We start from the raw sequence: 15,345 nt of genomic DNA on the forward strand, positions 1-15,345 counted from the left end.
AGCTAGTTAAAGCCATCAAGTGTCTGTGTGTTAAGAGATTAGGTCCGTCTTGCTGCTTTCATCACTTCTAGGAGAGGCAGGAGGGCTGATGAGACGGGGCTCGTCGGGGAGCCGCGCGGCGCCGCGTGCAGGGGGTCCCCAGGGAGGAGCCACAGCGAAAAACGCTGCAGGAACCGGGGCGAGATGCGGAACAACTTCAGAACTGCTGCAGTTCTGGTTCGTCTGGCTTCGAACAAAGAGGTGTCCAAATACGTAGTACCTGCTCTATAGTGACTTCATGCAATAAAACTCACCTTCCCCTGGGATCTGCTTGCAGAACTGCTTCCCCATTGTTATAAAAAATACTGCTGTGTTTTTTTTTTTTTTTAATCTATTTCCTTCTCCTTTCTGTTTTTGAGTTGTCTGTTTTTGAACCTTTCCTGTGCCTGGACTAACCGTAAAAAATGTTCATTTGAACATTTCATTAATGGGGTTTTGCCTGGGAGCAGTCAACACGGGCATGATTGCAAATTAATCTTTCCAAATCATGACTGGTTTAACTCCGTGTTTCATTAGAGAGCCCTTGGGGTGAGACGCTAACATCTTTAGTGAAGCCAAAACTGGTCTTGGTTTTTTGTTTATTTGTTTGATTGTTTTTCTTGTGGGATAAAAAGCGTCATTTGAGTTATCATCTGGGCAGGCTCCTGAGCCCCATCGCTTGGTAGAGCTGGTTTCTAGCTGCAACCCCCTCATGCTGGTTCAGGCTTTGATGTGGCTCCTTCAGGACAAAAAGGGCTCAAAAGGCTCAAAAAGGGCATTAAAGCCCTGGGCCAAGCCCAGCTCGTGGCCAGGTAGCCTTCAAGATGAGACTGAAGATCCCATCTCCAGCCTCACCTAAAGGTTAAGTCTCTTGCAGGATCCAATGATTGGTTTGGGGAGCTGCCCAGGGCTGTTTTCATCAGTTATAAATGCCAAGGAAGAAATTAAATTACTTTTCTTACTGTATCTCTCCAACCTGCGAGAGTTCCTGCCAGCTTCCCCAGAGGAGAGAGCTTTACTTAATCCTCCTAAAATTGGTACTGGGGCTCCGGGTCGCTCGCTCGTTAGATCCCTGCTCGTCTTCGTTCCCCTTGTGCAAGGGGGCAGACGGAGGGGTCTGGGTTCCCTCCTTGCCTCTGGCGAGGAGGTGGAAACCTGCTGCCCTTTGCAGCTTGCTTGGGAGGACGACCGTGCTCTAATGTTAGTTATAAACCAGCCCCGAGGTAGAGCGGGGACACACGGAGAGAGGATTTGCCCAAGGGTTTGGGTTTGAGGTTTGAAAGACCTAAGAGCAAACAGACCTTCTCCTTCCCTCCATCCTAGTCTTCCAACGGATAAAACCCCCACAGAGTTGCGACAGTGATGCCCTGTGTACTGAGTCTGCAGTATTTTTGGTCTCAAAAGCCATTTTTTCCTATTTCTTACAGCACTGATTCCTCCTTGCTATTTCAGGGACACAACCCTAGATCTTTTGCACGCACTTTTGAACCAACAGCATCCAAATGGGGTCAAAATGTGGAAGAAGGGAGTTAATTTTCCCCTTGTTCCCAGTGAGGTTGGTTTACGCAGCAGCGTGTGCAGCTCCATGCTCAGAGCCCTGCCGGGTCAGTAATTTGCCCCAAGCACCCCCAAGATACCCTCAAAGTCCATAACGGCCTCTTAAGTAATAGAGCAGAGCAGCCTGCCGGATCACAAGCTATTTATTGTGGGAAATTGCTGCATCACAGCAGGCTTTCAAATGCCATTCCTCCCTTCTGCTATCCTACAGATGCAGAGAAGGGTGAACATACTCAAACACATCTTAATATCTATGTTTTAATGGGCTAATTAAACAGATCAGCACCAAAACAGAGATCAACTGTGTGGCAGATGATTTTTTCCAGGACTCTGGTGAAATGTGGAGCTGTGACGGGTGCTGGCTCCTGCCGTTCCCCATCGCGTCCGCTCGCGTGGTAAAGCTGCTCAGTACAAATGGAGCTCTAGGATAACAAATACTGTGTTTTCCAAAACTTCCTGAGGGATGGCATGCTCATTTAGGTTGTTAAACAGATATACCAATATGCAATCATATAATTAAGATCCTAATCAAATGCATACAATTACTTTCTTGTGCAAACTTGGAGTTTTAATAGAATTAAAATTACAAATCCAGGGTAATGTAATCCCCCTTTGTAGTTATGCTGCTCAGAATTTTAAATATCCCCCAAGAAAATAGGAGGAAGATAGAGTTTCTTTTGCAAAACACTGTGATGCCAAAATGTGCTATCTGGAACGAGCTGCCGGTCAGATTTGGACAAGTAATTCATGCCCTTAATTTATTGGACAGGCAGATTTTCTTGCTATATCCATCATAAGTTTCCAAAGGATTTACTTGACTGCCAGCCTTAAAATTCCATTATTGCAAGGATTAAACAAACAAAAAAGTCAAGTAATCTATCAGTGAGACTAAATCAATACATAAGAAATGGTAAATTAATGATGTATGGGTGTAATTATGTGAGTGTCGAAAAATGTGAAGACAATAAAATGTCTGGAGAAGGCGAGGGGCTGAACAGTGCTGAAAGCAGAGCCTATATGATTTATAATGGACTTTCACAAGACGAGACAGAAATGTTTTTTGGGTGCAAATCTGTAAATAACAGCCCTATAATTGACTAACAGAACCATCATCTGTGCAATTAATTACTTTCTGCTCACGCCGGATATGTGTTTATTTGATCTGCAGGCTGTTTGCTATGTTGTATCTGTAGTTTTTAACTGCAAATCCATATGGCTGAGGAAGATTCAGGTTCCCAGTAGCACCCTATGAGTGCACAGTGATTCTCTGTGATTTCCAAGCTGCAGAGTGCGATGTCCCACCATAGCCCAGGAGTGAAGTCACCCCAAAGGGAAGAAAAGGACGTTACGAGGAGGCTGTAAAAAGGTGCAAGGCCCTTGGTTTGTTGTTTGCAAAATAAAAGAAACAGGAGCCTGGACGTCTGCTCGCTCTCGCTTACGGAGAGGCGCTCGGGGGTTTCAAGTGGGTTTCTTTCTTGCTCTTCTCTAACGAATGTGATTAATGGCAGGAGGCTGCCAAATTGCAGCACGCAGAAACGCTTGTGCGAGAGATGAGCAGAGCGTGACTGGAGGCAAAGCTCAAAGCAATAGGAAGGACTTGCCAGCTTCTGCAAGGAAAATACCAGCTAAACACCGTGACTGGGCATTAAAAAATCCCGATAGACAAGCAACGAGGCCAAGGAAAACACCCTTCTGGAAAAAGATCTGATTTTCTCTAATTTTTGTCTGGGGGACTGTTGAGAATTTGATGGTTTGGTGGTAGTTACAGTGCATACAGGGGCAAAATTCCTGGTGGGGAATCAAACTACAGCAGGGCAGAGAGGGGGGATCGGCGCTGCCCGCGGGGCTGCATCTCGCCTGCCAGCAAACGGGAGTATGGGGGAGCCCATTCCCGACAGTGCAAAGGCCGGATCGGCTTTACGGAAAGGGAATCCAAGCTCCAGCCTTGGGAGCAGCTTCAGTCACCGGTAGATTATACCTCCAATACCAATAATTTCACAGCACAGGGCGCTCACACAGGTGGTTTGATGGAGAAATAGCAACTTCTGACTTGCTTCTACTTCCTGCTGATGCCAGAGCGATGTTGAAAAGCAGTGAGCTAAAACCCAGAGCACATGGAAGGGTTCCCAGTCTGCAGCCTAAACGTTTGCTCCCCTCCTTCTTTTATTTTTATTTCTTTCTGAAACCTAATGATCAAAGCGAAAGCAGTGAAGGCGACCTACAGCATGAAAGATACTTGTATGAATAATTCACTGGTCCATGCATGCGTATGCATCACTCACTGTCACATGCAGCAGTGTTTGGGACTTAACAGATGAAGAGGTCATCTCTTGGCCTATGCAAATGGTAATGTAGAGCTGAATTGCTTTTTTTTTTTTTCAGGTTGGCAGGTCCTTCAAAAAAAAAATCCCTAATTCTCTTTAGGTTGTGAGGTATAAAAATGCATTGGCGATAAAGCAATTGTATGTTCATCAGTTATCTGAGCTGCTGGAAGCAAATGTTTGACCTTGAAAGAGGTGGGAATTCGATTTTTATTTGCCTGAAATTATAATTCAGTGTTCCTCACCTTGCAGCCCTGCTGGGCATCCGAGAAAACCACAACCCTCCAACTGAAAACCCCCAACTGCTGTAGAAAGGGGCATTAATTGGGGCACTTGCTGCAAGGGACCACCTAACAGAATGCCTGCAAAACTGCGTGCATGCTTCCAATGCTGTAACCAAAAAAATAAAATAAAATAAAATAAAATAAAATAAAATAAAATAAAATAAAATAAAATGAAGGTTAAGGAGAGGTGGCTTTGGGGGAGGTTTGGAAGCATTATTGGACAAGAGGCTTGGGAACTCGGCAAAGCAGGAACGCCAGCGGAGCAAAGGCTGGCCACGTTTCGCTGTCAGCCTCGCAGGGTCACGGTGCCGTCACGCTGCATTCGCCAGTGTGTGTATGTTGCTAATGCAGTGACAATCTCTAGGATGCAGTTCCTGTAAGGAATACTGGAAAGCTCAGGAGCTTGTCTTTTACAGCTGCATGCAAGCAAAGACTCCTTGACTTGTATGCAGTTACTCTGGACTTTCCCTACTCTAACCAAGGGGAAAATTTGGCCTTTTGTGTTTTATTTCTTATCCCCAAACTGCTTGGCGGCGGTAGTATTAATTAAGGCAGACAAGAATTGACGTATCTGCTATGAAATCAATTTCCTGGAAATACCAGAAATCATTCAGCCCGTGCTCAAAAGCAATTGCGATCTGGTTTTGGCCAAGGCCACTGAAGTGTATTCTAGGACTTCATGGTTCCTTCTTCTTCATTTCTCCTCATTTGAGGCAACTGGAGAAGGTGTGATTGGAAGTCACAGATCTCAGGTCTCAGATTCCCAGCCAGAATCACAGTCTCAGATTCCCAGCCAGAAGGGTGCCTCTCTCCCTTCATCCCGTGTTTATTATTTTACCCCGTCAAAGGGAAGAAATGTCAGATCCTTGTGTTACAGGAAAAGCAAAGTGTAGGAGTAACCGAAGGAAAACAGGCTGGAGGCTTTCTCGAGAACGGAGAAATCTCCTTGCGAGCCCCTTATCGTCGGAAAGCAACAGCCATGTTCACCAAAGCCGAGTTAAGCGGATAATTAATCCATCCCTCTGAAGCTCCGTGTCGTCCGCACGTGTGACGAGGGGAGGGCAGGGATGACAGAGCTGCTCTCTGCTCTTACTTCTCTTCTATTGCCCAGGGTTTGGTGACAGCTTCCTCCTCCCACAGGCAGCCGGGGCTCTTGTGAAGCTCCTCCAAACGTTGCTTTCCAGAGGCAGATGCAGGACTTGTGCACATCTCTGCTTCATGCTAAGCCAAAAACGACCCTTGCCCACCAGGCAGCGTCAAAGCCACCAGTTTTGAAGTTTGTTGGTCCTGATGATGCTTTTCCCCTCTCTCTCCCTTGACCTGGACGAGGGGCTGAGCAGGGAGGAGAAGATGCTCGTGCTGCTAAAGCTCCTGCTTTTCTGGTCCTCCTCCAAGCAGCTGCCGAAGGTGGCCAAGAGGCATGGAGTCCATCCTGGTGTAATTTACACCATGCAAAGAAGTGGCCTAAGGAGCATCCACATGTGGTTGGTTCTGGTACTTTTTTTTCCCTGCGTTATGCTTAAAAACCTACAGGGCAGGATGTGCCCCAGGAGCTACATGCTTGTTTTTATTAGAATCGACATCATTTCTACAAATGCCTGTGCTCCAGCTCCCGAGTAAGCACCGTGTTTCATGACACATCCCTGGTTAAAGTGCTGCGCTCCGGTGTCACTGCCTGTTGTAGGCTCCTGTGTGTGCTATAAGCACATGCAAATAGAGATCGCTGATCTTTGCTTTTACTAGTTTCCTTCAAATCATTTTAAGACCTCGTGCAAGGTCAGCAAGAGCTGCCAACTCTTCAAATTCCATTCAGAATAACTTCACATTTGCCCTTTGGATTCATTTGCGCTCATCAGTCTCTTCCCTGTTATCGCTGGATGAGTCACAGGCTGCTTCCCCACTTCCCGGCTCGCGTTTGCGCGCGGTCGATGATGACCCAGTTTGGATAATTGTCCTGGTAATGATTCATTTATCGCTATCCAGAACCACTTCAACACAACACTTTAAATGTGCTTCTAAGTGCTGTACTTCTGAGGAATTAAAATAAGCAAGTGCTTAGGTTGTCTGGAGGAGGGGAAAGCTGTGTGCTTTTCCTTCAGCAATATTACTGGAAAATGTTCCCATCTTGCAGCATTTTGCAAAAAATACCAATGTGAGGTGAATACATTTGGTAAGCAGATTCAAGTAACAGCAGTGTGTCATTCCCAATTAAAATTGACACTGTGCTCACATCCATCGTCCGCGGACTGTGTCGCAGTGACGTGAGTCTGCCTCCGAATTGCAAAACCCGTCTAACCCATCTAAAAAGATTTATTTCCATTCAGAGAGGCATTGATTTGTCAGAACAACAGAGCAAATCAGGGTATCGGCGAATACCTTCCAAGCCTATTCTGTCTTTTTTGTCTTCTGTCTTTTGCAAGCAAGCGCAGAAGAGAATGAATTAAGTAGAAAAACATTCCCTGAAAAAAATCTTGCAATTCGGTAGCCTGTAGATGTCTGTGTGCCATAATCTTAGCCTATTTTGATCACATCTGCCTCGGTTTGGATGCAACCTGGAGCACCAGGATCAGGTCGGGCGGGTTGCCCAGATCCTAGAGCTTTCGCTAGCCGAGTTGGGATGGTGCAAAATTCCACCCGTGGCCAAGCAGCATTCCTGGGTTATTCCTAACCAGCTCCCATACGCTCTGCTGTATACCATGGGAGCACGGAATCACTGCTAAATAGATAGTGGAAATTTTTAGTGAGTTAATGAGTCTGTTCTGAGAGCCAGTAAATAATTTGTTTAATTTGCTGTTGCAGCTGCAAGGAAATATTCCCATTAAATCTGCATTGGAGTGTGAGCCGCAGTGTGGTGTGTGCTTTCAGAACGAGACTTTTACACCTTATTAGCACAGCGGTAAGAGCAAAGTACTTTAAACAGCACTTAACGGGGAGGGGGGAAACAAAAAAAAAGGCATTAAAACCATATTTGTGAGCTTTCAGCGAAGCTAATGACCAGGCACAGAGCGGCGTATTAGCTGCTTAAGACCCTTTGCTTTGCCATGGGAAGATGGGAAGGGCTATTTTTGAGTGCCAGGGGCTGCTCCATGCCACATCCTGCTGGGAGCAATGACTGGGAGAAGGAGCCTAGTGCCCTTCTTGCTGCCGCCATTCCATGGGAGCGACGGATTTTGAGGGACGGGAGGTGTTTTTTGCTTTTCAGAGCCTAATCTTGTCTGAGCTCGATAAAGCTCTCTGCTATGTAAAATATGCCCAAACCAGAGTGGGTTTCAGCGTAAGCTGGTGATGTTGGTCGCAGTACCGTTGGGCTCAGTGCACCGATGCGGTGCTTCTCCTGCCTTTTTTCCCAGCTAACTTCCTAACCCCTGTGACAACTTAATGATCATCACTAAAAGGGTTGTTTTAACGAGAAGCATAAGGAGGATGTGGGGTCTTGAATCAGCCATTAAAACCTAGCGCTGTGGAGCACACGGTGTTCTGCGAGGCTTCAGATAGGTGTAAAAGCAGCTCCAGGCCTTCAAGTGTTGTGACAGCTCAAAATCCATCTCCCACCTCTCTGAGCACGTCTGGAAACCCTCCTGGAGATGGGATTAAAATGCAGGCTTTAATTTCTCTTTGCTGCCGTGTTTGCGGGCTGTGCTCAGCCGTGCTCACGGCGCAGCTTCGCTCTGCGGCGTTTACGGTCCCGCAGCCGCTCTGCAAAGCCGGCTCTTCCCTCGCGCTGCCGGTCCCTTGTGCCTCGGGAATGTCCTAATCCGGCTGGAGGCAGGAGGGAGGTTTGGAAGCACAACCCGTCATTCGGCACAGGCCGTGGAGTGTTCTGGTTGCCATGGCAAACCTGGAGGAAGAGCACGGAGGCAGCCGTTCAGGTGAGGGAGCGCTGCCTCTGCAGGGAGACATCAAATATGTGTATTTTTATAAATATATATATACGTTGCCGCGTTTTTTTTTTAATGCGCTGCTGAGATCCAGGTGAATGAGAGCAGGGTCTCCTCGAGCAGCCAGTGGGTTGGGGCGGCAGGGACAAGCACGAGCCCCGCCAAGCACCGCGGCACCGCTCCGTCCTCCAAAGCAAGGTGGACACCAAATGTCGAGGAGAGTCGAAGGCTCCGGAGCCCGAGTGCCTCAGGCACATTTGAACCCAAGGGTTTGTGAATGTTTTCACCAAAACCTTTTCTATTTACCTGATATGCTCCGTTGCATTTTTTATTTCTCTCCTGCTCTGGTTTTACCTGCTTTGGCCACCACTTGGGTATTGCAGTGATCTCATCTCTCCCGGTGCCTGGCCGGGATCCCAGACTTTTACTGGGACTTGGCATAGTAACACGTTTGAGAGAAATCTCAGTTCTTTTCTCACAAAATGCAGATTCTCCAGGTGCCAGTTCTCCAAATCCAGCTTCATCCCAATCATAGTTGTTCCTCTCACTCTTTATGTAAGTTTTCTTTCATTTCCTTGCCAAACAGTCTTACTGCAAAGGCTACAAATGAGAATGAGGAAGGGAGATTAATGCAGAATATGCTACCCCTGTGTACAGGCTTGAAGGGGATATTTGGTTTTCTCCTGCTCTCTGCTTGCTGAAATAAATGTCACCAGCAAATGTGTACAAATGCAGTGTGCATGATCTAGAAGTAAAATGCGAAGTGGGATGTGATGTCGAGGCTTAAAGATAAATCACAAAACCGAGCAAAGTCGACACATAGGAGGCAATATCTTCTGTAGCGAGGGAAATTAAGTAATAAATGATTTTCCCAGGAAAATACCTAGCTCGCTTAACCAAGATCTTCCGTGGAGCTTTACCAAATGAAAAAATACTGAGACATTTCCTCCCTAGTGAAGAATCCCATTGATTTCAATACAGATGAAAGCAAGTAATCTAGGAAGCCTAATGCATTAAAAGCAATAGAGAAACTATTTGAAAGTAGGCAAATGATGCAACTATTTTAGTGCTTGGTACTTGTGTTTGAGCGCTCTGTGGGCTCCCGTGCTTGTGTTTGCAGATTGGAGCTGAAGGATATTTTCCCCTTTACAGGAAAATGGGGCAAGTTGGGAGAAACTGGGAAGCAGAGTTTGGGATGTCCCATCGAAGCCTGGTACTACCTACCATGGGCACCTGTCCCCTGAAGTCACCTCCTAACAGCTGGGTGTTCACAGCTGGGTATCTGGCCTGTGCTCTCTTTGCATGGGCACACATAATTTTGTTGCTCACTTCCTTTTTGTCCAAATAAAATAGCTATTGTTCATTAAATATATTTGCCTAATTAGTGAAAAAAGACAAATAAACAGTTAGTTACCTAAGAGAAACAAGAAAGCAGCAGCTGTAAAGCTAGGTGCCACCACATCTGGTTCCTCTTCAGAAAGGGTTTTTCAGTTCCTGCAAATTTAAAATGAGTTTCTCTTCCAGAAGTTAGATTCACCAGCTTGGCTGTCTTCAGTGTTTCCCTAAATATGCCATCCTTCCTGGCCTGGCAGTGGGCAGTCCTCTGGGGAATAAAGAGTAATTAAGCATCTAAAATATTTCTGTAAACAGCTATATTCAGAACATCCAAGCCTGCTGGAATGCAGTGCACATCTGGCCTTCTTTCCCCAAGGAAGATATGGACATCTGGCCTCGTGCCTGGCTTCTGAAAGCCCCAACCTTTTTTGGCTTTCCACTCAGATGGAGGGTTTTTGATGGAGAGGAAACATCATAAAACTTGTTTCCAGGTTGCTGGAATACTAAATGTTTCCATGTTTTATGAACAGGCTCTAATCGACATTCTAATGGAAATAGTTAAAAAATCCCACTTTGACAGGAGCTGCCTCAGCATCTAAGAGAAAAAAAAGCATCAGTGAAAAACTTTGATTATTAAAGAGCTGTCACAGTTGCACAAAGCGCCACTTCTTAACGTCATTTCTCATTTTCTGAAAGGCCAGGTGGAAGCAAAGGCTGCCTCTGTTTCTGAGCAGGTTTTTCCCAGGAGCTCCACTGCTGTTGGTTGGTCCAGGGGGTTTCTTTGGCATTTGGGAATGCTGCTTTGCCCGTTAACGTGCAAAATGTTTGCAGCCCAGAGAGGCCAGCTCGTTAGTAATTGCTGTAATGAGTTCTTCACAGCGCTTTGCTGAAAGGTGGTTGAGCCCCTAATGCATATAGCAGAGTATTTTATTCCTCATTTAATGATGTGGCAAATTATTCCAGTGAGGGGACTCATTGAACGTCTCCGTTGGAACCAGTCGGAGTCTGCAAAGGAGAGGAGAAGCTGCAGAGGCTCTTCAGCCAGGGAAGAAAACCCTTGGTTTTCCAATGGCAAAAACGGGGGAAAGCTCCTCCGGAGGAGCAAATCCCCAGTCCCGGGGCCTGTGCTGGCTGCTTTCAGGAAGGTCTTCAGCGTCTCCTGTAGCAGCAGAATCCAGCAGTGAACCCAAGGATCCCAGTCCCGCATCCCTTGCTGAATTCTTATACCCTAGGACCTCTTTCAGTTAGTCAGCCCCGCTGGCTAAAATTAATTTTAGACGCGACTGGCTTTTGTCGGCAGATCCCAGGGTATATTATCTAATAAAATAAAGCAGTTTGCTTTACTTTGTCCTCATCTGGGCAGTGGCTGAGGATGGTGCAGGAGGTCTCCCAGACCAAGCTGGTTGCTCAGGCCTCTCCACTGCAGTCGGCCCTGGCACAATCATGTTTTTCTTTTCCTCTCCAACCAAAAGCAATTTCCATCTTTCCTTTCTCCTGGGAATTCACACAGTCAGCACCCTGCGGAAAAGGACAACTCCGTTGGCCTCTTCCCACTTTGGTGGTGGCCAAATGCCACATTTGCTTAGGAATAGGAGCACAAAGGAAAAAATTGTCCTTATTTTTTTTTTTAACTTTAGGGATCAAAAAGCATCCCTCAGGCTGAGCTGAATGTGTTTATATCTGAGTTGTGCTTTGCAAAGCCAAGCTCCAGCACGATGCCCAGTCAGCTTCGTACCCATCGGCATGAGTTTGGTCTGGGCTGCAGAACATGGTCTTACGGGGACAAGCCAACATTGTGGAGCACAAACAGCTTCCAAATTATCCATCCTCTGTTCTTCACAGGTCGGAAGGTCTGGGATGGAGCACTGAGGTGCACTAGTGCTGGGAAGACGGCTCTGAGGCTGACATATCCGATAGGAAAGAAATCTGGTTTGCGTGTGAGCGGAGGGAGGCTGTGCCCTGGTTTGCTTTAAGAAGTGAGTTAACTTCTTGAGGACTGCAAAAGCTCTGGGCGATTTTATCTTCTCATTTCCAGTTTCATCAAAAAAAAAATCACTTCAGCACCGTGGTCTGTGCTGCAATCAGTCCTTCTGCCTGCCTTGTGGAGATTTATAACAGAAAGGCTGACGGAGCCTAATTTATAGCAGTGCGAACAAAGCTGTGGTAATGGGCCTTGGAAGAAGGAAAATGCTTAAAGTCTGGGGAGGGTGAGCATGGAAAGGCAACGAGAGCGGCTCCAGGACACCGTGGGAAGGAAACTGCGGATGTGGGAACCAGTTTGGTGCAAAACACGTGTGTTGTGTGAACAAGACACCTTGGGGAGGCAGGAGCCCAGCCCTGATGGGCAAATTGTGGGTGCTTGTACACACAGCGGACCAGAAATCCAGCAATGACAGCCCTAAATGCATAAAACTCACTTGAAAAAACTGCAAAACACTACTGCGTTTTTATGCGTTTGTTAAAGATGTAAGACCACAGTCCCAAATCCCCTTCTTTTGATGTCTGCTCCTGTCGTCGGGCTTTAGTCTTTGGGTAGAAATGCATATGTGCCTGTAAGTGCATATAAGTGCTAAGCATCACCCTTAAGTCTTGCTCTGGAGAGAAGCTCCGAAATGTTTTGGCTCAGGGCAGCGTTTCTTGAGGGCTCTTCATCTTCTCCTGGAGCTCAGACTGAGATATTGACATAATGAATAAAACAAAAACATCCCCATGTAGCAGCAGATCTTACAGAACTGCCCACAACCCCTCTGCATACCTCTTTTTCTAGCCAGGTCTCACCTAGTTTAGCAAAGCAGAAAGAAATATATTTATACATTGGGTGGGAAAGGGAGAGTTTGGGATAACAGGAAGAAAAACACAACACTTAGGCACTGGGTCAGTCATTTCTCCATGGCATTGAGAAGGCCACTGGATGCGTACTTAAGTAAGTACTTAAATACTTAAAATGCCTAAAAGAAGTATGTCAATATAAATGCTTTTCACTTTGTTTTGCTTCTTATCATAGTTCAGTTCCTCAACCTGATACCTAACAAGCAAATTTCCATGTGTTTTTGTACGATATAAACTCTTTTTTTGGGGGGGAGGGGTTAACCTCAGCCATGAGAAATGAGGCTTCTGCTAAATCCGTTTTAAGCCAATTTTGAGAAGGGCTTTTCATCCACTCTATGTTTTTATGCTCTTTCTTGCTGAGCAGCAAGGACCATCAGCATCTTGTTTATGGCATCAGATGCATCAAAGCCGTCATTCCAGCGGCTGCCGTCGCCAGAACTTCCCATCACACCCAACAAACTGTGCTGGAAAACTGCAATGCTGGAAAAGCTCCCCTGTGCGTTAACAGGCCAGTATTATCTAAAACTGCATCGCAAGAGTAGCTGCTTACCCAGTGCAGGACCAGCTTAATATTTCCTCTGCCTCAACGAACAACTGCAGCAAAAATATTTGTCTCTGTGCTGCTTTGCTTGGCCTTGGAAGTGCCAAGGGTACCGGGCTCGCGTGCTTTAGCGTGGAGCAAGGGAGTCTGTAGAAAAGCAGTCTCCAAAACTGCAGCTTTGAGCAGGTTTGAGCAACCTTTGGCTTCAGACTAGCCCACTCCCCTACATTCCCCATAGGCTCCATCACTTTTATACGGCCTGGCAGCTATAGCTTGCGGTGCAAACGCGATGACTTCCCTAGGCTGCTGAGAACCCCCTGGCCCGCGATATTACACACTTGTGAAAAATGGGATTGATTCAATTAGTTATTCCAAAGTCCTCAGCTTGCGTACGATTTATATTACAGATTCAAATGGGCCCATCCATCACAGTGAACCTCAAATACTTTTTCCATGAGCAGTTATGTACGTGAATACCCCCCAAACCATATAATTCTCCTAATCCCCTTGGACTGACTCCATTCAAGGTTTTCTAAGGCACAGAGTTTTTATACAAAATAAGTGCTGTTGGAAAGGAAGATTCCCTTCCTTCACTCTTGCATTTTGGAAAAATCCCTGTTGCTTGTTATGATTCTTTATAGAGCTGGCGAAAATTTGCTCCTTAATGAGTCCAGTTTTGGGCTAATCTTTGCTACTTTGAATCTTGTGGTAAGAGCTTACCTGGACAGAAGCAGGTCGAGTGTATTTCGAGTGCGTGGTGCTCTTGAGATCTGTTTGTCAGCGACTCCTCCATAACACATTGCCTTAATCATAAACAACCTAAGCAGAGCAGGGTTTGCCATATGTACCGGCAAAGGGTGGTGTGGAGTGTGACAGCGATGTGTTACTACGAGCCGGGAGCTTATCAAAGGCTTTTACTGCAGAAGCAGCAATGGAAAATAACACTGCAGCTTTCCTGGAGCCTCATTTTTTCAATGAGCCTACAGTAAAAACGAGAGCACAAAGCTTAAAGGACAGCTGCAGCGTGGATTTTTCAAGTCCACGGGAACACAAAGGTCTTTATTGTGTAGGAATAAATTTGATCATTAGCTCGTGTCGTTGCGGTCCATATAAATGGCAGCAGCATGAAGTGCATAAAGATGCACCTCCGTGGGCCACAACTGTGGTAGTTTCAGCTGTTGTGTTCATGAGAGGGAGCAGAAATCCTCGTTTAACTCTCCCTCCCAAAGAGGGAGAATATAAAAGACTATGTGCGTTTCCAGCACCGACGTTGTGAAGAAGGAAAACGAGCACAGTTTCAGCTGCTGGTCTTGCTTCTTCTGTCCTAGTGCGCCTCATAAAAAGGCAATTTCTCCTCTTTGTGCCTTCCTGTCTGCCCGAGGCCTGGGGTCCTGGCTCATTGCGAGGGCCAGGCCCTGCACAGGGTGGCAGGGCAGCGCGTTGCAAGTTTTATTCCAGCAATGACCTGTTATTTGACCTGGGCGATTGGCTTTCCTCGTGGCTACGCAGAGCTGCTGGTCAGATTTGTCAGCTCCTGGGCAATAAGCCATGCAGCCTCCCTTCTGACCAGGAAGGATCCTCCATTGCAGCTGCATTTCATAAGCGCTGATACCAGAAAAATATTTTAAAAACAGTATTATTAACTCTTCTGTGTCAAATGGCATAAGTAGATCTTATTATAGTCCATATATTACTGTAGCTGTTGCGATATAACCTTAAAGCTAACCTTAGATGAGTCACCTTCTACTTCTCTCTCTATACACATATATACACACCTATACATATAAATATATAAATATAAATCCCGAAGCCCAGTCCCAGGGCAGCACAGGATGACAATGCCAGCAGCTCTTCCTCCAGCAGGGTTTCATTTCTGTTTTTGTCTCCCTTCTTTGTATCTGCAGCTGTAGAGTCGTTGCACTCCCTAAACGACCAGATCGCTCATTTTATCGTGAACAAGTCCAAAACGTTGGATGAAGATGAAGAGGCGTTTTTGCCCAGTGAGAAGGAATCTCTGAGAAGCAACATGATGCTGATGAGGCACCTGCTACGGGACGCACAGGTACGAAATCCCCAATCCCATCTCCATTGGGATGGGTTGAGTCCCCCTTGATCCGGAGGCAGCGCTTCATTTTTACCATTGGTTTTAGCCACAAAAAAGCTTTAGGCGCCGGCACTTGTTTAAAACTGACTTTGGCTTCTGAAATTCACGGCTGCGGAAGGCACATGCTGGCACACGGAATTTTGATAGACCTCTATGTTAGATTTAGAGTTGAAAATGCTTTGAAGCTGCAGAAGAAAAAGGAATTGATGGGAATGTAGCATCAGTTCTAGAAAAAAAAAAACCCTCTTGCCACTAAGCATCTGTGCTGAGCGGCAGTTTTAAGAGTGCCAGACACATCACAGGATTGTTTGGTTTAACCATGCTCCAAAATGTCAGTTAAAAGTCATGAATTCATGTGCAGATGTTTCTTTGTGCCTTGGCTGCTTTTACATAAAATCTCTCTGTAGGTTTACTGTGCAATTTCTTGTAAAAAAACAAACAAAAAAAACCCCACAACTTTGAAACATTCAGTATATTT

The 15,345-nt window shown here is 46.1% G+C and overlaps 1 protein-coding gene across 2 annotated transcripts in view; it reads left to right on the forward strand.

Annotated features, from left to right (window-relative positions):
- KAZN (kazrin, periplakin interacting protein) overlaps positions 1 to 15,345 on the forward strand; it is a 103,156-nt gene that overhangs the window by 14,301 nt on the left and 73,510 nt on the right. Inside the window, exon 2 of one of the 2 annotated variants that reach the window (XM_088529562.1) lies at positions 14,668 to 14,825. In XM_088529562.1, coding sequence (XP_088385688.1) covers positions 14,668 to 14,825 — 158 coding nt within the window. Of the gene's footprint in view, positions 1 to 14,667; positions 14,826 to 15,345 lie in introns of those variants that run through there. The other variant, XM_088529564.1, reaches the window with a different exon arrangement.

This window comes from Tinamus guttatus, unplaced genomic scaffold (assembly GCF_059628265.1).
Source record: "Tinamus guttatus ecotype Peru unplaced genomic scaffold, ASM5962826v1 Tinamus_guttatus_pri_ptg000332l, whole genome shotgun sequence".
In the NCBI taxonomy this organism is placed as follows: Eukaryota; Metazoa; Chordata; class Aves; order Tinamiformes; family Tinamidae; genus Tinamus; species Tinamus guttatus.